The 26,424-nt window shown below is 32.1% G+C and overlaps 1 protein-coding gene across 1 annotated transcript in view; it reads right to left on the bottom strand.

Annotated features, from left to right (window-relative positions):
• LOC145276640 (uncharacterized) overlaps positions 1 to 26,424 on the bottom strand; it is a 748,502-nt gene that overhangs the window by 136,474 nt on the left and 585,604 nt on the right. The window contains exon 14 of the mRNA XM_080127831.1: positions 12,706 to 12,813. Coding sequence (XP_079983957.1) covers positions 12,706 to 12,813 — 108 coding nt within the window. The remainder of the gene's footprint in view (positions 1 to 12,705; positions 12,814 to 26,424) is intronic.

The raw sequence follows: 26,424 nt of genomic DNA, 5'->3' as shown, positions 1-26,424 counted from the left end.
AATCGTAAGAAAAAATTTTACATTGATAGCGATTGGTTAGTAATGTAGCTGAAAATAATTCAGCCAGAGTAATCAAATCACTTACACCGTATAACCTATAACAATTATTATCAATCTATCTTTATGCTTATAGGTTAATGTGATGCGATAAATATTATCCGTCTTAGTAACTAGCGTACAAGAAATTTACAAAAAAATAGAATTTATGAAATGAATAATGTATGTTTAATTCAGTAAAAATTTGAGAACCCGGTGAAGTAAAATTGATTTTTAAATTTTAATGCGAGTTTAAAGAAATATGAAAAGTAAAGTAATTCTATAACGATTGCGGCATCTCCATATTCGCAGTGGTTGTGTTTTTGCACATGATCGAACCGGAAATGTTGCAAAAATCTGAAAAAAATAACTCTGAGATCACGAAATAATATAAACATATCTGATGTTGATATATTTACAATCGCGTTTGTAATATAAATTTGCAATATGAAACTTAAAATAAAAAAGGATTTACATTTTTATTTCTCCTGATAGGCTATTTTAAAAATAACGGTTATGGATTTATATTTTAATTTCAATAACTATAATTCTATAAAGCGTTTTTATTAGAAACCCCACACTTCTAAATTTGCGCAATCATTTCCATACAGAATGCCGTCCAGCGAGAATGGAATTATATTTGATGCTTGAGTTTATAAACATTTAAAAACGCGTCCATGTATTCAACTGTATTCATATGCCATGATTGATTCTGGTATAGATGTAAATACTTAAATACGTAGATGTTATAGAACCTCTAAAAATGGCGATTTGGGACTATTCTGTGTTAAGATAATTAGAGATAGGAATTTTGTAACATACAAAAAATATATTCTATAAAAAAAATCAAAATGAATCAATTATATTTATGCTGCGATTAAAAAAGCGTATTTTTTAAATAATAGATGCTGCATGATTCATGCGAAAAATTGAATCGTTGGTAGCCACTTGCTGAAACGACACTGAGATACCTCTTGGATATTAAAGTATATTATGCAAGGCACCTTCTTTACGCAATATCTAAATACTGAGGAAAAACGTTTTTTTTTCTATTTATTGTTTATAAAAGTGCTTAAGTTCCCGTACCATTATACTTTTTTCGAAATAAAATACGATTCTTATTTTTAATTGGATTATAATATATTAAGGTGAATATCAGTCAGCGCGTTTCGGTTTGTCTTTTTGAAGGAATGTCATTAAAGTTTGCAAAACGTTTATGAACGTCCTCTATTAATAATACTAACTTTGTTAGCTTACCATAATTATAATTTAGAATAGTGAATTAAGTTAAACGTTCAAGCACTACATTAAATTATTTCTCTTTATACTGCCGTTAAAACTCAATATAAATGTTTTATGTTAAAATCACACTATCGGCTGCTATAAAATGCTTCGTTTGGAAGGCATGGCAATCATTAACATCCAATGAAAAATGGTGTAACAAACTAAATCAAAATGGCCGCATTGTACAAATCAGCCTTGCCCAATTGACCCAAGACCTTTGCTCACCATTTCAGAGACGGACACGGAATTATTGCAGTTAACATTTTATTGTAAACTTTAGTACGCCTCTTGGCAGCCATTAATGTTACATTGCAAATTAATCGAACATTTTTCCAGTTACAAAAAAAAAACAAAAAAAAAACGATAATTATGAAAAAAAATCTTGCATTACTATGAGTTGTATTTTAAATTTGTTTTGGACTAAGCGTCTTTAAAATAGCGTTTAAGAAAATTACAATAAAGTTAACTGAAATTGCTTCCTACAATAAAGCATCGTGGAAATGCTCAAGATATAAAAACCAACTGTTCCATGCAAAAGGAATAATTAGAAAAAAGTGAAAATAAACATGGAAATAGATATAAAAATCGATTAACATGTGACGAAATTAAAAAGTAACAATTATATCAAGCATTCATTTTTGTGTGATATTTATAAAACTTAAACGTTGAGTATGATTTTCATTCATGTATCTGGACTGCACGTTTTTGTTTTGGACTAAATTATTTCAGCATTTATTGCGCAACTATTTCGTTCAGGAGAACGAAATTTTTATTAAATATCATTTATTTACTGTAAAAATAGAATCAAATAGTACAAACGTCCAAATAAATTAACGAAAATCATTTAAAACTCAATTTAGTGTATGAAAATCATTTTTATTGCATTTGCTTCTTTTCAATCTTTTCAAAATAACATTCTGCAGTGAAAAGTAATTATTTTAACAATTATCATCAATAGAGTTCGAAATGCCGACCAATCTATCATAAGGATCGATGTAATATCACATTTTATTGATATAAAAACTGCCCATTGAAGTAATAATTGGTTTTCAGAATTACTTCAGTTTATGAGAAGACTTTGATCACACAAGTTTTCTTCTATTAAGACTTATTAAAGAACCAGAATAAATGAACACTATTATCGGAAACGTTCTGGCGCAAAGACAATTTTGCCCTATCATTCAACCTTTTACACTTTATCGATATATTTCGATCAGTTTAATTACTGTGATCAAAGTGTATTAAGGTAATGGGTAGCGACGTCTATTTCCTACTGATAGAAGTATTGCTGTAAGATAACCCCAGCCGTCATAGGCTGTCAATCTCTTTGCAAATGTTGCGTCAAGATTGATGCTTGCATTTCAATAAAAGCATGAATTTTTTTCTCTATCGGAAAAAAAATTGAGTAATCGTATTTCAAATTTATCATAAAAATATGATTCCGATTTACGTTTATTCAAAATGAAGTTTTTATATCTTCATTTGTATTCACATTTTTCTGCTGCTATTTAAATTACGATGTTGGAACATGTAACGTTGACAATCAGCTCGTTCGACTACTCAAAAAAACTAGGTAGGCTTCCATCTTTCATTTAATTAGCACTTATATGATAGGATAACCAACAGGACAACCCATATCGATATGTACCGCCCAATTTCTGTAACAATATCTGCATAAAAAACTTTTTCTCCTCGTATTGTAACCGATCCAAGATCAAATTCTACTTGCAAAAGTTTCGACAAAGGAACAATATAAATGTCCAGTCCCAAATAGAACTATTCTTATACAGGCAAGATTACGGTATGTTTTTTAATTCGCTGCCAACATTAGATTTGTAACAAAGGCAGGCAAAGCTTTCTTATATATATATATATATATATATATATATATATATATATATATATATATATACACATACATACATACACTATTGCTGTGCTTGTAATAAAACTAATATATATACAATTGAACACCTTCTCTAATTGATTGCCATATTTTGCTTTAAGCCATATTCATAATTTATCGCTAACGTTCGACGAAATCAAACAAATATTGATGTAATAGTAACACAAGATGAATTTTAATGAAAATGGATGATAAGCAAAATTTAAAAGATGACGTTTAACTTGTGAAATTATCACAGAACTCAAACTAACTTCTAGGTTAGAATGCCATTTCACGTAATCCTATTACACTTGTGAGGCCTGTGAAAATTTCACAGCGATGTCTTACATAGGGAATACATTGCTGCTAGACATTTTGTGGACGTTTCGCGTGAATAAAGACCCCCACGATAGTAATATAGAATTTTTGTAAAAACTGTAAAAGTTTCTATCAAAGTAATCTGGTTAATGTAGTGTCAAAATATATCTGGTTATTAATATCCTTATAAGAGTCTGTAGCATATTTCCATTGTATGGTAACCAGGCGCGAATAGAATCCTCGTAATCATTATATCATATTTAGACAGAACAGATACTACCCTTTGCCTGGATCCCGAAGACCAAGAAGCTATATTTTGGTTTCATGTACGACCCAAGAGCGGCATAATTTGATTTATATTTACATTGTCTTTACGGATCGGGAGGTCCTATTTATTAACTGTGAGAATAGAAGATAGCATACTACAAACATTAAATGAACGTCTTTATATACTAATTTAATGTTTCTATCCTATTAAATTAATAGGATCACCAGATCGCATAATTTATAATCTGGAAACCGTGACACACATACGTACGAAAGCACGTTAAAGATAGTACGGTATTTATACGGAGATGCTCGATTTTACAAATATGTTCACGGTCCTAGATATGACCTTAAACTATCAAAATCTTTTCTTCCGAATCACTGGATTCGGCATTAAATAACCTGAAAAGGGTTGACATGCCGTAAAAAATAAAACAACCAACAAATATGTTCTCGTATGATTCGGAATTAGTGATCTGGTATTTATCTTCGTTTTATTATTTAACTTTGATAATGTGATCGGATAAAAATATATTTTACTTAAAATAGATCCATTACAATATCATATTCAGCATATCGAACCCAGATGTTTAATATATTTTTCTCATGAGCATATGTTGTCATATACAGAATAACAAGAAAACAAATCAATAGACGTTACAAATATAAGTGAGTATAAGTGTCCGACCCTCATTCAAAGTTTTCTGTTTTTATCTTTGGGGAAAATGAATAAAATGGGTAATCTTTACCAACAACACATAGAACATAGAAAGGCATGCAAGAAAAAACAATACAACACAATAAAAATAGACATATCGACATAGTTGATAGATACTATATTTAGAAACGCTTAATGAATGCGGCTTCGTTTAGTAAATTTTTTCCAATGTCATCCATTTACAATTTAATGGCAGCGTAACGCTGAAATTTAAGAAATTTAGCATATCATTTTCAGATTCAGTATGTGTTCAACTTAGATTCAGGGTTGCGCTGCGCTTTTTAATATTTATTCTTGCTCGATCCTTCTTTCTTAAAGGTTTCGAGGTCTATTCTTTTTCGGTGTCAGTTCTTTTGGGCGAACAAAATTATTTTATGTTTTTACACACGTCGTGAAGATCACAACTGAGGAAATAACAGATTTCAATAACTGCTTTTATTGTTAAAATATTTATTCCTCTGACAGTTTCAGAATATTGTTTATTTTGGATATGACCTAGCTGTATACATTTTTCTTTTTGTAATACACTTGTTCATTAAAGAATTTCAATTGAACGCTGAAAGAGTATATGAGAGTGGCAGGATAAAGGCTACAGAGGGTCTTTGATCGCAGAAGGTATTTTGCAGAGGTACTCTGTACGTTGAATACAATTCAGTAATCTTTATGACGACTGGGTTCAGTGAGAATGATTATGTCGCTAGACTGACGTAGTAACAAAGTTTTCACGTGAAACTAGCCAAATTGACATTTGAACGAAATTGACAGCATGGTGCAATATTACGTTGCGAACATCTTTCGCGAGGAAAATATTTCCGTACCATGCCTAATATTGTTCTGAGGTTATGTTGTCAACAGACACAATGCAGAAAAGACTTTGATTTCGATATTTGTCAGTAACAGATGAGAAAAACTGTACACACTCTAAAGCCGTTTCAATTGCGTTATTTCGCGACAACGAGCTGATTATGCAACACTAATGGGGGGTTGTGAACGATTAACAACCTCCGAGACAAGATCAAAGTGTAGTAGCTGTTCTTCAGATGCTGCACTTCAATTTCTTGTTCTGTCAGTGGAGGAGAAATATTTCACGACTGAGACAATTTTAATTTTTGTTCCTTTTCTCCACATTAAAAAACGACCCTGGTGTCTTACTCTGTCCCGTGGGTAGGCATTGTAAATAGGAATGTCAGTAAATAGACAGTTCGAATGCAAAACGCGGTAAATCCAATTCTTTTAATATAGAAATGTGGCTTTAAAAATGCGAATATTGAAAATTCTAATGTGTATAACTCATATTAAAAACAAATATATTAGACAAACCATACATTTTATGTTTTAGTTATAGAGTAAAAAAATTCGCAAAGTCTCATAGAATTAAGTTAATGTTTGTGTATCGAATTTTGCACGAGAACGCTTCAAATGTTAGCGAAAAAATAAAAAAAAATCATCATGTATTTGGATTAAATTTATAACATTAAAGTTGTGATCGTTCTTTTGTGAAATCCAAGCACAACATTCAAAATATAGAAGTTGTAATCTTAAAACTAGGAATCTTCAAATGTAGCATTAGAACAATTATATTTTTCTTGTTTTTGAAACAATTAATGTAATTGAATTATTGTAGCAGATGAAATTAAAATTTTTTATCACATTTAGTGTTATAAGTAAATATTAGAAAAAATAGCATCACTACAAGGCAGGCACACAGAATGTTTTAATGTATTATCATAAACATAACGATTTTTGCTACAAAATTTAATCCTGTATTTCTGAATACATAGTAATACTTTCTCGTATTATATTAATCTTAACGGAGTTTTATTTTCAAGTAAATTTCGTGTTTTTCCCCATTGAGACATATTTAATTTCTTTGTCAATTTTCCACATTGCATTATGTTGTCTTCTTTCAGTAAATGAAAGAAAAAATTTTTTCACTTAATTTTCACTTTTTTGTGATTTCCTAGTTTCGGTTTACAGGCTGTTTACAACTTTTACTGAAGAGATTACAGAAAACAGACTCCAAGAACAGAACATTAAACGAGATCTTGGAAAGATTCTCTACGTAGATTTCAATCTAAAAAAATTAAGTCTTATTTCTGATAAACATTACTTAAACATCTCAAAACAATCTAACAGCTACTAAAAGACAACAAAATAAAATTACCATGAAAAAGGTAAAGATTCAACAATTAACGTTAAAAATGTAGTCTATGAAGTTATTAAATCTGAATTATTTTTCTTATTCGAACTGTTACAGTAAAACTTTGACATTTCTTTTTCAGTAAAATTTTTTGGTATCATTAAAATATATTTAAAGAAATTTTCATCCCCATTCTGAAATATTCAGTTGAATATTTGTGGATACATGCTTAAATACACGTATTAGAAAATGAAAATTATCGGAAACCACGTAACATAATTTATGAATTATCTTTCGTGATTTTCATATTTTCTGGATTCCTTTTTTATAAACTTTGATTGAACGGATGCTTACGACGCACTTAGTCATCAGCTTTATACTGAGAGTTTATGTACACTTCTAAATGAAGCAATGGATTTTTATTTTAGATTTGGTTCAATATTTTGGATGGATTCTTAGATTTCTGTGTAAGCCAAACATAACAGGTAGCATCCAATACTCCAACAGGTTTATATAATATATTCCATTCGATCAACCTTTTTTGGAATTCTACACATAATTTTCAGTTTATGTTAGACTTTCATAATAAATTAAATTCACTCTAAAAATTACGCAGTACGGCTTGTAAAAATATTTGTATTTTGCAAATTCTTTGTTGATATAGAAAAATCATTGTATCTTTTGCAAAAATATCAGGAAATATTAATTTGTTCTAAACTAAAGTTAACAAATTTACCGAATTTCCATTACTAACTATATTGTCGAATTTCTACTGTACACTCTTTCGCCCTTATCCTCAAGTGGCCTCTTGGACTTAATAAGTGGTGATGCCTATGCAAACAAAAACAATAACTTAACAGTGAGTTGGATCCTTTCACTAAGAATGTTGTACTTTGCCTTTTCTAAATACGTTCTCTTATAGACTCAATTTGATGCAAGATTGATTGGTTTAAAATAAATATATTGTTGGAATTTATATTTTGCCTTAGATGGTAATGATTTTGTTTCGTTAACGTCAAGGAGCCTTTCGTTCGAAACTAAGGTGCTTGTGGCGAAGTGGTTAAAGACATGAGTGTGTCTAGTTACAATTCAGTCCATTCCACATAAATATTTTCGCTTCAGATGTTCTCAACCTTCACTTGGTTCCTTCTGTGAGCACCTGGTAGCTTTCCAAACATATCGAGAGGGGAACACTAATGCTAACACTAGAACTATTTAACTCATATTAAATTACTGAACCGTTCTGAAACAATTCAGCTCTCAATATGAATATATCTGCAATAATTTATTTTATAAAATAATCATCGTACAATAAATATTGAAACATTTTCTTAATTCTTTTCTAAAAGTCACTGAAACCTTAAATACAAATAATTGTATACGATCTCGAAGATAGATATTTCGCAATTGTTTTTTACTGATTAGTTTAAAAACGGATTTAAATCAATTGAAATGCGGGAATATTAATGCTAACAACGACATTGCCAAATAGTTTATAAGAAAATATCGCTAAATCGTAATAGACTAACAACACTAATTCCGACTCAAGATCAGACAACTTGTATTCAGAAAATATTAAACATTAAAAAACCTAAAAATTCAATGAGCATTAACTAGACCTGCATATATTACAAGAATATGTGCACTCCAAAAACATGATCAGTTACGTCATTCATATTGCTCGAATTAAATTGTTTGGAGAGAAAATACTTTTGCAGATACACAACATTAAGGAAAAGTATATTTCTCTTACTCGCTATATATATAACTTCTTTTTTACTTCAGCTAGAGATAAAATATTAATTTCTGTGGTTGTATTCATTTTATTTATAATTGACTTTTCCTAGCAGTTTTCTTTATTTCTTTACCACCCAATTGTACTTTCAAATCGCCTTTTCAAAGGACACTTATATAGAAAATATTTCTTACTCTTATGGCTTGTCAGCCCCACTGATCTTCTCTGCATTGTTGAAAAAGTTAATGAGGAATTTGTTTCTGTTCGTAAATCAGTTGCACGCAAACTTCCGTCACGTGTAGGTTTCATGATTTAAAAAAAATACTTATTGCATAAAAATAATTCTGGTTGTAAAGGGTTAATTAGAATAAACTTTAAACAGAACAAATGCCGCAAGTATGTCATACTCGAAATATGCCATGAGAGCAAGAAAAACAAGCATACATTAGGAGATGTGAAATAATGAATAGAAAATCAATAAAGGTTGTGTGATTTGATATGTTACTTGCAAATACCGGCTAATTATAATTATTAAAACACGCTTTGTAATAACTCTGTTTCAAAAACTGACAAATATAGTAGCATGTCATTTATGCTCAAATAGAAACAAACATTAAGGAATGAAACGTTGATTTATTCGGTTTCAAAACTATAATACATAGTAAATTTCACGGTGTTTTCTGCATGAATCTGAATTCATTACTGTAAATACTATTCCTTATTAAACACCACTAACTGTAAACGTAACAAAATATTTCCCGTATAATTATCGTTGTCAGATAATTGCTCTATATTTATTTCTTAAAAAATTATAAAATTCTATATTTTTCATTACTGTAGCTATTTAATATCTGTAAAAAAAAGATTCCATCTTATTGTTGATAAAATAATTCTCAGCCTAATCTTCAATTTGATAAAACAATATCATTATTAGAAATACATTTATTTTAAAATAGTACTCTTTTCTTCAACAAGACATAATTTGATTTTGGTATAATTCGTCTTAGAATGGAGAAAGTAAGAGTCTTTACTTTAGAGGCATAAGATTAATTCTGTATTAACATTTTTACTAGTTTTACGATAATTTCTGTGAAAGGTAATGACTAGGACTGTGCCAACAACATATTCTTTTTATTGGTTTGATTCTTGAGTATATATGCGTTAATATCTTACGTTTTCATATAGTCTGATGTGGTTTTCGGTTGATTGACTGTCTTACTGTATCGGGTATATACTGGAGTCAAGGGAGTTAAAAGAATATTCTGTTGTCACCGCCTGATTGATGACGTACGTACATGTAATGTCTTCAAAATGATATGGACATTTAATAACGTACGTCGTTATTTTCTTTTTATTATACTTAGGAAAATGTTAATCTAACATCAACTGTTATATTTACATTTTAAAAGAACTTTGGTATTTTAAGCTATGGTCACGAGCACTTTAGAAATATTAATGTCACGATGAAAGCGATTTCTGTGTTGTGCTTTATGTAAAATATGTAATGTGTATTACGCCATTTTAATTAATTATAGATAATAAACGAGAACATACTTATTAAATTTATAATATTCACTAATCAGATCAACTGTTCTTGTCTTTTGTCTATCATTTTAAAGTACAACCAAACATGTATTTGCTTATATATTCAGTTTTCCTAAATATATTTTAAACGAGTTAATGCGTAGTCATTTGCTTTTTAGAATACGTGGAATCTAAATTTTAATAAATTTCGTATGTGGATTGGGGGGATTCCTTATGACATGTTCAAAATGAATTTAAATCTCTGAAACATGCGTACATAACATAGTGTATTGAGTAGTTACACACCTACAATTAATATTTATATATTTACAAATATTGTAAATTATACACACACAAAACATTTTAAATAAGTATATATAATATATATATATATATATATATATATATACTATATATATACGTCTGTAAAAAAAAATTGCGTATTGATAGTCAAATTAAAAACCCTTTCTATGTATTTAAAAACAAAATACATCTTTGTCATATATGGGTGGTAGAATTGCATTCACAAGCAAAAGCTCTACCTAATTTGCATATTCTTTAAAATAATCCACTCATTTAAATTAATTCCATAATAGGTTTTTCGGTTTTCTTATAGGATGATCATCTTTAGTTAACTATTACGTATAATTGTATTCATGCATATATTCTACATGATTTATACTTGCGTAACATTTGCGTTAAAGGTTTAAAGTAAAAAACTCTTTCCATATGTTTATGTATGCGTATATATATATATATATATATATATATATATATATATTTGTTTAAAAAATGTTGCCTACCAAACTCCTAAATTTTTAGGTCTCCAGACATGAAACATATTATATAAGGTATTTGAACCTATGCGAACTTTATATTTGGGATTCACCCCGGGAAAACAGGTACAAAAGTATGAAATTTGCCAAGTGAAGGTCAAACGACGGCATTACGAATATGCATGCATAACATAAGAGCTATTGGTTCATGTTAAAATTTTTAGCCGTGCATCAAATGTCTTCATAATCCCGTCATTAACGGCAGAGGACAAAATAAATCGTTAGCTAAACGTTTCGGTTTCAATTCTCGGTGGTGACGAAAGAGTCATTTTTTAAAAACAAAAAAACAACTTTTTAATATCATTACTTTGTATCGAGTCCAACATTATATAATGATAAATACAAAATCTGCATTAATCAAAATATCATATTTAAGCGTATTTTACAACCGGGCAATTCCGAGTGCCTTGCTAATATATATATATATATATATAATTACAGTTTACATTTATGTCTTTAACGACATAAGTTTTTATATGCGTATGGGGTAGTAACGATTAACAAGAGTTAATTGTTTTCGTTTCGATTATGGCTGATGGAACCCAAGTCATATTTTTTTAAACTTTTGAAATAACTACTATATATTGGATAAAGTATAATAATCAATGGAGAATTGGCACTGTAATAAATACTAAATCTGCATGAATTAAAATATACTTTAGCGTATTTTACGACCGATTATACAGATTATAAAATATTCTATAGAAACTTAAGTTTTATAAAATAAATTTAAATTTTCTTAAGAAGTCCTTCGACAAGCTGTCATGATTTAATTAAAATAGAATTTTAATCACTTTTCTTTCAAGCTAACTCAGTTTATTTGAAGGATTTATAAATTGTGATATATATATATAAGATTTTTTATCAATATTCTTATAAAGATTGCGGTCAAGCTCCATCATTAAGCAGAGTAAAGCCAATATATAAATTTTGCCTACTCTGTAAAATCGTTGGTTAACGCTCAGAGTATTTACGACTGGGGTTAGAAATTTATCGCGATGTTAGTAATGGCATACACATGCGCACATAAATGAAAATAGAAACATAAAACGTTCACACAAAATGCAAAAAAAAAAAAATCCCATATTCAAAACATATATGCATTTTGTACTAAAATTTTAAATTTTTGAATGAAGCAGTGCTGGTAACTATTTTATTCTTTTCAAATATTTAATCAGTAATGTTTCAGTATAGTTAACAGCCGGGAAAAATGACATAATGCATAGAATTGTGTTGCCTCCCTCTGTATCTGTTTTTAAAAGTGTTTTCAAGATGTTATTTCAGAATTAATTTCATTATCTTGAAGTTTTTGGCTAGCTATATTTATGCAACACTAGCACTGAAAACAATTAGCGAAATTAAAAAAAAATCGGCAATGTAACAATATATATGTTGGAAGATAATTAAATTCTACTGCGTTTGATTTGTCTTTTGTTCTTCACGAATTTTCGACTGTTAACTATATTGCAAGATTACAGTTTAATTTCTCCGATGTTAATGTTGGTCCATTCTGGGTGGGAAGTCGGGTTCTTAATTAAAAAAATAACCTACAGCCACATATGTAGCGTTGTATTTGCTAGAACTATTCCATCCTACGTTGAAAGCACTGCATTATTTAAACAGTTATTCAATTAGATGGTATATTTTAAAGACCGTAAGCATAGTTACAAAAGATATTTGAAAATATTTTTCTTAATTAAACAAGCAATAAAACTAATGAACATTCATTCATTCTTCTTATCCGACACCCACGGTTATTTAAAAAAATATGAAAAGGAAAACGATCCACTGTCTTTCCAATGAAAGCAAAAGCCAGAGTAGAGAACATAACAAAAGACACTTCCGTGAAAAAGTGTGGCGGTAACGGAAGATTTAAAAGCACTGCCGATTGTTTCCTGTGTCAATGTCCATCATATTCCTGGAGAATATATCCGTATTGCGCATGATAGATGGAATACTGACCGCCTCGTTCTCCTTTGGAACCTCGTTCTCCTTTTTCTCCTCTTTGTCCGGGTTCCCCTTTCTGTCCGGGATAGCCTGGTTGACCACGTGATCCTGGCAGTCCGTAACCTACAATTACAAGCAGAGCAAGCAACAAGCAAATGTTAGTAACAGTAGGGTTAGTAAAGTAGAAAAAAACATGCAATATTATTAAAGGTTTGTTTAAATAGGAATAGATGTTAGAAATGATTTCTATTCAGATATTTAAAATGGGTTCATATCAAGCAGCAATATACAAGTCTTTTATTCTTTTAAGTTTGATTCTAATTACAAATAAATACAGGGGGAACCAAAATTAAGGGGCCCCAACTATAATTAGTCCCTCGTTTCTTAGTGTTTTGTTCGAATGAAATTAAACTTTGGTCATGACTAGTTTAACATATTCAAAAAGTCACATCAAAATACTAGGGTATTTGGCCTCTTTTTTTTCTCCGTTCACTGTAAAACGCTCAGAAAAAACAATTGAATGTCCTCTGTTTTTTTTGGGGGGGGGTCACCCTGTATTACAAAGAAAAGTGTGGTGTTTAGATAAATAGTGGAAGATGCTGGGGCGTGCCAAGCTCGAATCCAGTTTGTATCACAAATATATTCACTTAAGGTACTGGAAACCTTCATGTTGACCTTACTGTATGCACCCGAAAAAATCTAACAAAAAGATATAGAAACAAATACTAAGAATGGAATCTTCAGATTATTGCAAAATAAATGTACTTTTCCTACCTAAGAGCACGGAAATTGACGAGTTCATTTTATAAAAGGAGGTGTAAGAATATAATTTGCAATATTTTCCCCTAGAAGACTTACTATGATAGATATTTAGTATCCTGTTCTTTTAATAAATTCTTTGCAATTTCATGAGTTCTTTCCCAAATAGGACACTATTAATTACTTCTGATTATAAAACATTTATAAGTAAATACTATAAATTTAATTCTTATGCTCCTCTTCAAACTAGATAACCTTGCCAATCTATGTGCGGTCAGTCCTGAAAACATCCGGGTAGTTTTAAGAAAAGAGATATGTTCATGTAATCAGCGTTCATATTACAGTACATACAGGGGAATATGGAAAATTGTTGAGAGTGATGGTAGATAGGTGTGTTTTTACAATGTTGGCGTTGGAGACCACAGACGAGCATATGCCCCGAAAATAACGATAGAAAAGATAGACCGGCAATGTCTTTTCTATATGGAAAGAGGTTTCAGGGAGAAAGAGCATAATTCATTAGGCGTCGAAGCTGGTTTTGAATGCTATAAAGGCATGATAGGGTGATCTGAACAGGACGTATTTCGCTCTTACAAAGGTAAAGGATTGCGTCGTGAGTGCAATACTTTCTGGGGCGGTAGAATGATTGAACCATTTTCCATCGACTTTGACAAGGAATTTGCAACTCTTCATTATCGGTTAGAACGTGAGTCACAGAACCTTGTAAGGACAAGATGCTTTTTTGAGACGAGGGCCATTTATATAAATCGAAGCCATGTGGGGATCGGAACCTTTGTGGTGAAAAGATAGTAGCTTGCTTTTCGATGCGTTAAAATTAATCAGGTACTTTTTGCCCCATTGCACCACGTGCTTAAGTTTGAAAGAGAGAGATTCAGAGATCTTAGTTGTTGATGGTATTTTAGATGTAACCAGAGATCGTATTCTCATTTGCATAGATGTCGTCGAATTAACTCTGAATGTGATTTGTGGGATCATTGATAAAGATTATAATTGAACCCAGGATGGATCCTTGAGGCACACCGGTGTTAAGACTTTGATCTACAAACTTCTGTCCATCAACTATTAGTTGTATAAATCTATCATCGAGAAATGTTTTACGGTTTAGAAGACATTTCCAGATATTCGATAGTGTGGAGTTTTGTCATGGAGATCATTCTGCCAAATCCTATCAAATGCCTTTTATATGTCAAGGGATATTGCTCTAAAGATCCTTCGATAACTTCGCTTATCATATGTGAAGTTGCACGCAGTGTATCAGTTGTAAAGGTTGCAGTATGGGAAGGATTTGTCGTTAGTAGGTTGCTTTTTGATTTTTGGGTTTTTTGTTTGTTTTTTTGCCCAGGTGACAATCTCTATTTAGCACGGATTCAAGAAACTTGCTTACGAGGCATAGAAGAGGAACAGATCTATACCTAGACGCAGAATACTAATATCTAGTGTTTTTATTTTAATTTTGGGCAGACTAATGAACGTTTTCAAGATGTTTAAGCAAGTCCCATTTAGGCATCGATTAAACAGCTTTGCAAGAATGGGTGCTTGTTTCGGTTGTAGCTTTTGGAGTATTATAACTGGTATATTGTCAAGACCAGTTACTTTGTAAGCATCCAGGTTTTCGTGGCGACATCTCGAACAAATATAACAACGCCTCGTATCATTTGTGAGCTTTTGAGAAGAGCGCATAGGGTTGCGTTTGATTACAAATTCTTGTCTTTGTCAGATACTGACAAAATCTATTCAGGTTCGTTCAATATTATACCTGCCACATTCTTGTCTTTGTCAGATACTGACAAAATCTACTCAGGTTCGTTCAATATTATACCTGCCACATATTCGGTTTCAGTTCCGCTATTATGCCAGCACGTATCCATGTTGCATATTATATTAATTCAGCAGTAATATGATTTACAACTTCAAAATATTTTACCAAAACCAAGGATTTGAGTATAATTGGTTTAATTAGATTCAAGGGTTATGTTGCTTGATACAACAAGCAGCTCAAAGATTTGTTACTCGCCATGTGAAAAATATTTAACGGTCAGTTGCTTAAGTTTTTATAGTTTAATTGTAAATATCAGAGAAATACGATCTCAATGTGAGTTGTTTGGTCAGACTGTACATTGACTGCTGGTGTCAAGAGGTTATACATCAGTTGTGCTTTGGAGGAACCACACTTCATTGTCAGGTGTAAACAATTGGAATTTATATATTATTTAAATAAAATATATATCAGTTCATTGAGCAGTATAAGTGCAGAACCAGAGTAAGTCTTTCTCCTACCACGAGGAGTGGGAGAGAGATATATGACTCGATGTCGGAATGTGGGAAGAATCGAATTGGCTTACTTAAAGAAAGCGAACTTTGGTTCAGAAAGAAATTCCTGAGTAGCCTCCTGGAAATTTGCTATGAATGCGCCTCAGACGATAAATAATGTTGCTTCATCTGAAAGCAGTGAGTTAAGGTACGGGAGATTATATCCCTTGGGATATCCCAGTGCAGATTCCTTAGCCCGACAGCTAAAATGCCATCCAAATGACCCAGCTTTTGTAGGACGGATCCTAAAACTGGGAATTCTGACTAGCGGACAACACGATTTACAACCGAATGCCAGAATAATGTCACAATAAAGTGTGCCAGTATTTATCTTTATCCAGGTTTTCCTCATTTATAGCTAGTACGGAGAAAAAAAAATCATAATGACTTATGTCGGCTAATGAGGCGAGAAATCAGAGTGTAATATCAAGATCAGAAAAAATAAAAAACTTAAATGATACTTTATACCTCCTTCCTAAATACGTAGCGTTATGTGTGGATCAAAGGTAAGTGCAGTTAGCCTAGGAAATAAGTCTGTAATTAATAAAAAACGTGTTGCCAAATCACCATGGAATATGTTGCTCCAATGTACTTTTTACAGAAATAAATATTTACTTTTGCGAAAGAAATATGCTATTTTAATGTGCGTAATTAAGATGAAAAGTTTGTTTTTGTTACAGAAAAAAAAACAAATTATATGCACCCGTTTACCCCTTTATTGCCTTGTTGAACTGATTCGTTCAGTCGTAAATAAATTAATATAACGGCAGAAATAAAGTGTGAGTTGATTCAAACACGCCTTGTACGTATTAGTACACTATTATTATTGAAATATACCTTTTCCAGTTTGAAGACAATTATAGTATCATTACCATTTTAACTAAGTAAGATTAACAAATACATAATAATTCAGGTCATAAAAGGTTAAATAAGAAAAGCATCTCTTTTAATTCATGCCAAATAATAGAAATACGTAGTCAAATATTAGACATGCAAATAATTTAAGTACGAAGTGTTAGTATAAAAAATTGTTTATCTATAATATCCATGCTTAAATACGTGCCTTAAATATGAATTGTGAGAATTAAATGGTTAGTGTAAAGCGGTTCAACATACAAAGTGAAATGTAAGTGTTTATAACAAGCATGCAGTAAACATATGGACGCGTGTATCACATTTTCTTGCGTCAACATTTGTTTCTATACTTTTAAATAAATTATTTTGAAAGCTTACGAAGAAACATTATTTGTAATGGCGGTTTTAAGTGGAAATGCACAAAAATGAAAATCGTTTTTTTTTTCCTTAAATGTTAAAAGCATCTATCATAACATAAATGTTCAAAAGTGGTTAAATATTGGAAAAGACGGAAATAAATTGGTACAAAAATGCTTCGCTTAGCTAAAATAGATGGAAAACAAATTAAGATTTTCTTATATTTTTTTAATGTTTATTAGATTATCATGGTGTCATCTTATCTCAGGAAATATCGAAAGACAAGTGAATACATCTGCTATAAAGAACATTTATCCGAATCGAAAGGAAAGAAAAATCCATATATATATATAATCTTGATCTTTATAAAACATCGAAAATAGCAAGATGAAATTATATTATTCATCAAATGCTCTTGGAATGAATTCTCATTAAAACATACATTTAACAGCCTACTATTGCTACGTAAAATCGATTATTAACCAATTGCTATTTCTTCTTAATTATTATCTAGACATATGTGCGACATAATTAATGTTGACACACTGATTCTCGTTGGATCAGCAAAGTTAAACCACGTCGGGCCTGGTCAGTAGAAAATAGGTCACCATCTGAGAATTCCAGCTTCAGTTTTTGCTCCCCGCTTATCTCTGCATTGTTTCCAGTCACCTAGCATTTCTCTTTTCCACTAGCCTAATCAGTGCTGATTCAGGAAAGTTGTGTATATATGTATGTATATATATGTATGTATATATATATATGTATATATATGTATGTGTATATATGTATATGTATGTGTGTATATATGTATATGTATGTGTATATATATGTATAGGTACGTATGTGTATATGTATGTGTATATGTATATATGTATGTGTATATATGTATATATGTATATATGTATGTGTATATATGTATGTGTATATATGTATGTGTATATATATTTATGTATGTATATATGTATATGTATGTATATATATATAAATTTTTAATACTATTTTCAATGTTTCCGTTCGTATAAATTTATGTAGTGTAAAATGTCTTTGGTTTATGTAGCACACGAAGTTGTAAATTCTGTTCTTTTATGTAATATCAATTATCTCATGCCCAAGAATTTTTCACTAACATTTGACTTATCTGCTTTGTTCAATACAAATCTTACAACGTCTCATCCCTTTATGTTCCGGACTCGTTTCCACTTGATAACAGAAGCATAGAAATTCTTGATACTCAAAGTACTTTTTGGTGTTTTTATACAACGACATAATTCGTTCCAAGCCCTGTTTCGTTACAGTTATGGACGAGAAAACGGACCTAATAAATAAAAACACCATTCAGCAAAATCCTAATTTCATTGTCTACTGTGTCAAATTATGTATACCGTATATATATATATATATATATATATATATATATATATATATATTATATAACGATTTAGCATAGCGGATCGTTTCTAGTGTGTATACGATGTTCAGTAGTATATACAAATCGTATCCATGTAACCAGACACCAATCGTTCCTTTTGTGCACGTATACAACAGATACTTCTATTTACCATCTGTGTATGTGTGTGCTACCCATTTAATTACAGTTAGAAAAAGATATACAAACGTAAAATACAATCTCCAAATGGAGTGTAATAATTCACTATGGCATTTCAATAGCGAACAACTAATATTTGTTTTATCTAGTTCATTTTCTCCGGCGCTTATCGTTAACTTAAAGTCCTATAACAAATACATTTCACTTCAGAAAAGAAATTTCAAATCACAAGTCATATTTTACTACTGTATTACTGTTGTTGTGGTTTTCATTGGGGTTTACAAACGTTTTCTCAGGATTCTACATCGTGCTATTCATGCCAGAATACGCTAACGTAGACATAAAATATATCAGAATTCAGTTCTCGAAAAAACAGACTGAATAACATCTCTCTCTCTCTCTCTCAAACGTGTTTTATGTGTATAGATTATATCCTTTCCTAATTCATACGTAAGCCTTACGTTGTTATTGTTAACTCATTTTGTTGATCTTTTTGTTTAATGTATATATAGCTAAATTCCATTCTATATTATTAAAAAAACTTTAAACATTTTGTTATAAATATTTAGCTTGCAAAATTCCTCTATTAAAATTATGTCGTAACACAATAGTAAAAGAAGAAAATTAAGTCGGGGTTGGTTTAACAAACGAAGTGTATTAAAATCACGGGTACAAAGGTAGGAATACGAGTATAACTGAATAGCGCCTATCTAGGCAGCGGAGAACTGTCGTTCCTTCTCACCAGTGTAGATTTTACTTGCACTATATATATAGTACGAACCGGTGTAATTTCCCTTATGCAGAGAAAGGCCGGTATAACCCTCCCCCCTTTGAAAATATCCCGTCTGGGGATTAATAACTTTTTTGCTTTTGGTTCACCCTAATCAACTCAGTTTCCTTTTTACCTATTCTCAGGAGCTGTCTCTGGTATGGGCACCTGAAAAGTATCAAACACTGTGTCTTTGATGTCCTCCTCGGGCGATCTGGTCACTTCACTGTTCGAGTATATTCTCCGCATTTGATTAGTATGCCATTTGTGCACGAAATCTGGTCCCTTCTTCATATAAACCATGTTGCCTATTTGTTTTTCTACAATGCCAGATTCCCAGAGAGTCCTATTATTTTTGTAAAACTTGTAGAAGAATCTTTCATCACCGTCATACTGCTTTTTTTGTTATCATCTTTTTGAGTTTTGTCCTATCCTGGTTTGATAATAACTTATGGAAAATCGATCTTACCTTGCGTCCAAACATGACCTCAGCAGGTATCTTCGACATTTCGATGTTTGCATTCGACGTGCCCTGTAAACCTGTAAAAACTGTTGGACCGACTTATCAGCCGGTGACCTACTAGCTTTTGAAAGCTCTCTTGAATGTATCAACGAACCTCTCCGTTTGCCCGCTACCTCTCGGGTGGTATGGTGGAATGTTTATATGTTCGATTAGATGATCCTCACAAAAATGTTTAAATTAAGTAGACGTGAATTGCGTTCCACTGTTTGTGACAATGCAGTCTACTACCCAAAACATAGCGAATAGTTCATAGAGGAAGTTAATAGTTGCCTCGGGTGTGGGGACCTTGCATTTTAGTACTTCCAGCCACTTAGATAGGCTGTATACAACAATGAGATAATAGAACGGTCCAGCAAAATCTAAGTGAATTCTCGACCAGGGTCGGTCCGGTTTTTCCCACGATCCGAATTGAGTCGGAGAAGCTTTCCTAGCTAATGCGCATCCTCTACACTCCCTTACTTTTTCTTCTATATTGTTATCCATGTTTGGCCAATAAACGAGAGAGCGTATAAGGCTTTTCATTCTTGATATGCCTGGATGTCCTACATGGAATTCCTTGAGCATTCTTTTCTGTAATGTTGCAGGAATTACCACCCTGTCGCTATATAACAGGACATTATCGCAAATTGAATAGATTCCTCATCCAGTTGTTATTGATTTTTTTTCTTTCGTGCTTATAATAAATTCGTCTACCTCTGCCTTACTCTTAATCTCATTAAGCGTTACTGGAATTTCTTATCGTGTAACATAAAGTATTTTTACCTCAACTTCCGCTTGAATGGCTGCTATTACCATATCCTCCAATAGTTTTGTCTGCTTAGGTGTTAACCTTGATAACCCGCCTGCATGACCAGGTTTTTTAGATGGTATTTGAAATGTGTAGTTCAGAAGCTTTGGAATCTATTCGCCGTATGTTGTGGTATTCCCCTTTTCGATCCGAAAATCGTTAATGTTTTGCGATCTGTTTGTAAAAAAAAATTGCCTACCGTTCAGGAAACGATGAAATTTCTTTACCGCGAATATTATGACTAGCGCTTCTTTCTCAATTTGCGGGTAATTTTTTTCAGCTGGCAAAAATGTCCGGGATGCATGGGCTATGGGTTTTATTTTTCCATCATCCATTTTGTGTAATATGCATGTTCCTATGCCATAGGCACTGGCATCGCTTGCAACTACAATATCACGCTTGGGATTATAGTGTACCAGAAACAAGTCAGACGTAAACATATCTTTAATTTCTTGAAATGCGTCTTCTCACTCTTGCTTCTAGACACATTGTGCGTCCTTCCTTAGCAGGTCATGTAAGGCTGATCTTAGTTTATGCATATTTGGCACGTAATACATTGTAGTAAATCGTCAACCCTAAGAAACTTTGTAGAGACGCAATATTTTCTGAGATAAGCATGTCTCTTATTGAACTCGATCTATCTGAATCCGATCTCCTTCCATTTTTATCGATGATTTGCCCTAAGTATTTTATTTTCCTCAGAAAAACGTACATTTTCCTGTTTAAGTGTAAATCCATAATTCTGGATCCTTTCGAATACTTGGTTTACATCATCCTTGTGTTGTTATTTGCTAGTGCTTTTCATTAACACATCGTCCGGATACCCTACTGCGAAATCCAACCCATTTCACATAACCTCCATAATTTGCTGAAAAATCGCAAGGGCGACTTTGACCCCAAAATGAATTCTGCTAAGCTTGTACAACCCCTTATGGGTATTGATACATAGCAGATTTGAACACTCCTCATCGACTGGAACTTGTAGATACGCGTCACGGAGGTCGACTTTAGAAAAATATTTCCCTCCACTCAGTTTCGCAAATATTTCCTCAGGGCTCGGAAGCTGATAATGGTGCTCGCTTAATGCACTGTTTAAGCTGGTCGAGAAGTCGACATAAACCTGAATCTCATTACTCTTCTTTTTAATGTAAACTGTTGGTGTAGCCCACTTACTGTGATCAATTTTTTCAATGACACCCATGTTTTTGAGTCTGTCTTATTCACTAATTGTTCTATAACGGCGTATGGAACGTTCCTTTTCTTTCTGAACACTGGCTGTTCATTTGACTTCAAATTTTGCTACTGCTTTTGTACACCTTCCAAGACCGCACGTCTGGAAATTTCTTTTTTAATTCCCTCTTAAGTTTTTCTGTTTCCACATCCTCAACGCTGTGGCAAAAAAGACCTTAAAGGCATATTCCATAGACTAAACTTTTCGACAGATCAGTTTCAAAGAGGTTATTTGATTTCCGTATGAGAAAAACCTTTGCTTTTTCGGTCTTATTCTGAAAAGAAATATTCGTCAATAATTCTCCTTCGAAAATGATTTTTTCACCACTGACGCTTCTCGCCGTTTTATGTGATTTAATCCTAGCAGGTCTTCCAAGATTCTTCCACGTATATGCATTAATAATGGAAATGTCAGACCCACCATCAAGCTGTAGTCTTACTTTCTTTTTAAACATTTTAACCTGTACATATCTTCGGATATTTCATTCTTTAGGTTCAATTTTTGTAAGTTTAATAGATGTGTTCTTTCTACCAGATTTTTTTCTACATGCCCTTTCTGGTAGAATATGTCACATTATTTTAATTTGTAGGGATACTAATTGTACCAATGTTTATCTCCACACCTCCAACACGGTCCAAGTAGATCTTTCCCCTATTTTTTTCCTCTGGTTATTTTTTTAAGTCAATCTTTTTGTCTGATGGACCTTTTTAATGTGCGATACTCCCTTTCCTCGGTCACGACTGTACTGTTTCAATGCAACAAACCGTTCAGTTTCCGCTAAGCTTTGTAGTTTTAAATTCTGCTCGTTTTCAAGTTTATTTAAAACTCTACGCTTGATTTCAGCGTCTTTATTTTAAACCAACCCTTGCACAAAAATTAAAATTTTAAAATTATCTGATAATTCCTCCAGTTTAAAGTCGTCGCGATGCTTGTTTACTATACTTGCAGAAGTAGTGTAGTCGTCTTCCTTTCTTCTAGTGACATTCATACACTTATATCTCCTGTGAAAAAGAGATGTTTTTGTAGAAAACAGTTCTGTTAGTAGCGTAACTCTCTTGGAAGTTCAACTCGCTGTTTTTTGGGGTTTTTTTTTTTCGGGAATAATTTCACGTATGTTCGGCTGTTCCCAATTTTCTTAGCAAAAGCCTTACTTTTTTAGCGTCTGTCCATAGAAATAGGCAAAACCGACATCTGGGTTATAATTGAAATTTTCAATGGCGTTTCACACAGCTGTCTGTGAGAATGCGTTATGATTCTCGTTTGCTTTCATTAACTGTGTTGCTTCCAGAATTTTCCTTTGTTCTTCCTGCGTTGTTATAAAGTTTTTGTTTTCGAAATGTTTCTGTTGTTGCAACAGCTCTTTTTAAATTTTTTAAAAAATTTCTCCTCACTTTAAAGTTGTCTTTGTTGCAAGGTTCTGTTCTGTTTGAAATTTGAATAATTGCAAAAGAGAGGCTCCAAACTCGGCTTCTATCGTAACGAATGCAATTTATGAAACACAATTTACACTTGAAATTAAAAAAAAAATCAGTTTTCCCAATATTATTTCGTGAGTAAAATATCCAAGCTTTTCTTACCTCAATTTTGTTTGAAACCTAACAGTTTAGAAAAGAGTATTTTTGGCAATTAACTTGTTGTACGCGATATTTCTTGTAAGAAATAAAGTCCATCGAAATAACATTTGTCAAAAAAATAATCTCTCTTTTTTACTTGTACATGGTTTTACGTAACAAACAATAAAATCATTCGCTTTTTAGCGAGTCTGCTTTTTTGTATGGGGAAACTCATTAATTTTATTTTTAACATCCGTGTTTTGCACAATAGCACTTGATTATATAACAGGTCTTTTATAGGCACTAATCCTTAAGGATATATATTCTTTCTTTCACAGTCCGTTTCTCCTTTTGTCAAATTTGATGGTCGTTTTACTAAGAAATAGTCAACATGTTTGTTCCAATATCAGAAATAACGACTTAAATTTGGGGTAGTTAATCTGAACAAGTCATTTTAAGAAGAAAAAAGACTCTTACCGTGAAAAAAAAACTCGTTTCCTGTGCAAAAAAAAAAACCCTAAACCTTTTTCCCTTTTTTTTCAAAGCACTCGCGTCAGTTTGTTCAATTATTTTAATAATTGGCCATATTATTCGAGTTCTCTCGCTCTAAGTGTTTGACAGAAAGTCTTTAGTATTTCATTAACATCGTCACATTACTATTGTCGTAATTAATTTGCTGTTAATCCTTGCACATCTGTTTGAAATGACGAACTTTTATTTGCCGTAAAAGTCTCGCGAATCCTTGTATTTCGATCACTTTTGGTGATTGCTTGCAGTGATATCGTCTCGACTCCGTCATCGCTAATCTGTTGTGTCGTAACGAAAAAAATCAAGTCGAGGTTGGTTTAACAAACGAAGTACAGGTACAAATCTAGGAATACGGGTATAACTGACTAGGGCTCAGCTAGGCAGTGGAGTGCTGTCACTCCTTCTCTCCAGTGTAGACATTACTGGCACTATATATATAGTGAGAACCGGTATAAGTGGCCCCTGAGCCTTGATTAGTGATGATGCCTATGTAACAAAAGGGCCGGGATAACAAAAATATTTCAGATTTTAATGATAGTGAATATATCGCAGTGTTATATTTTGTTACACTATCTCTTTGGGTAACCTAAGTTTCACGGGAATCATAATATCCAACAGAAGCAGTTTATAGATGAAAATAATAATCTTCAATGTCGGCTGTAAAATTTCAAATTTATTTAAGAATTTATATTTGAACATATTTGGAGATCCGTAATAAATGATTCTGGTAAAACGATTCCTTTATCGCTTTTCTCATACAGTAAAGTGAATGCGCAGTCTTTTATCTACTGCTATTATGTTTACTAAGCTCCCCATGCAAATAGAAATTAGGAAACATTTTTTTTTTAAATCTTATTCACCTCGAACAAGGCATGCTGCAACTTGTACGTAAAGCGCTATTTGATTGCTTGTAATGGCATTATGTAGAGAGTTTAGAAGCGAGATGACTATTCGCATTGTGTTTAAATGTCAACATGTCAGTCGGGTTAAGGGAAGGAATTCCAAAGTTTAGCAGTCGAGGGAAGAAACGTAGTAGAACGTATTCAGGCATCGAGGGGCATCTACAGTAAAGATGTGAGTTTTTGCTGCTTGTTACACGTATTTACGTCCTGCATGGCACGAGTACTACGAGTTCCTAAAAACATATTTCATTAAAGTACTTGTTAAACTGGCACAAGAATGCAACGTTGCAGCGCCGGGACAGGGGTTAGTTTGGTTGATAGTGTGGTACCTATCAGATAATTTTATGAGCATGCCTACGAGGGAGAGGCAAGCGGTAGATACAGAGTTGTGGCAGCAACGCTATGTATGGACGAATGGTGGATTTGTAGACGCACAGGTGTGATTAGTTTTCTAGCACGATAGAAAAAGCTAACCCATTTCGCAGCGTATTATTTAGGCATATATATATACTTCATATGTTCGGAAAATATATTTGTGTATTACTGGCTTTTAATAATTTATATATTTACGAGCAAAACAATTTCTAGCATATTTCTCTATGCAATATTATAGAGATTATTTGAACTGCCCTACTCTGATGTTATGCCACGTCGTAAAAAAATTATTTACGATTACATATTTACAGTTTAATCATTGAGGAGGTCGAGTGCGTTACAACCCCATTTAGTTTTAATTGAAAGATTAAAGAATAAATGAAGGAGTACATTAAATCTACATCGCTTATATTTGTTAAAGACAGTGAAGAAATTATTTAAATGCTAGCAAGATTCGTTTCTCGGCGTTGCCCGAGGAGATGCAAAAGAATGTTTTAAAAAAATATTCTTTTTGAATTGCGAAGTACGTGTGGTTTCTTATGTTTCTTAGTTATAATTCGGATCATGAAAATTTCGAAAAGTAAATGACAGTTCTAAACTGAATCGCTGGACTGAAACACTTGAACACAAATTAACATTTGATTATATGGCGCAAACTTATGTCTCTTTTTAAAATAACGCTATTATAAAACTGTCTTACAATTATCATTAATGACATGTGTTTATATAAATAAAATCTAATGATAATCTTACACTATATAAGTAGTTATGATCTTAGAAGGTATTCGGGAATAGTGGATCTTTAGTGCATATAAATATGGGGTGAAATAAGTTAAATGAATATATTTTTGTCGGTATAGTTTCGTAATTTTGAAAATGGCGTTTGGCATCCGAACACTTTGAATGTTAAGCGTTGTATTACAGACACGGAATATGCAAAAGGACCCCATTTAAGATACACTTCAGATAACTGCTATAAATTAGAATGCAGATAGCATTTTATCACGATTTCAATGACTCAAATTCCAGTATATTATGAAGTAATAAGAATTTGAAATGCTGAACAAATGTTCTATTGAAAAATGCTTGACATATAGAACCTACAAATTTGTATTGCCTTAGAGATTTTTTAATCAATTATTAATACTACAGAGTTAAGATTGCATAAAAAGTCATTTGGCCTGCCACAGTTTTGAGGTGTTCTTTTTTATCCTTATA

This window comes from Euprymna scolopes, chromosome 5 (genome assembly GCF_053919585.1).
Source record: "Euprymna scolopes isolate OS-2025 chromosome 5, ASM5391958v1, whole genome shotgun sequence".
Classification (NCBI taxonomy): domain Eukaryota; kingdom Metazoa; phylum Mollusca; class Cephalopoda; order Sepiida; family Sepiolidae; genus Euprymna; species Euprymna scolopes.
The sequence above is the reverse complement of the archived record's forward strand: the minus strand, read 5'-3'. Positions and strand labels throughout refer to the sequence as shown.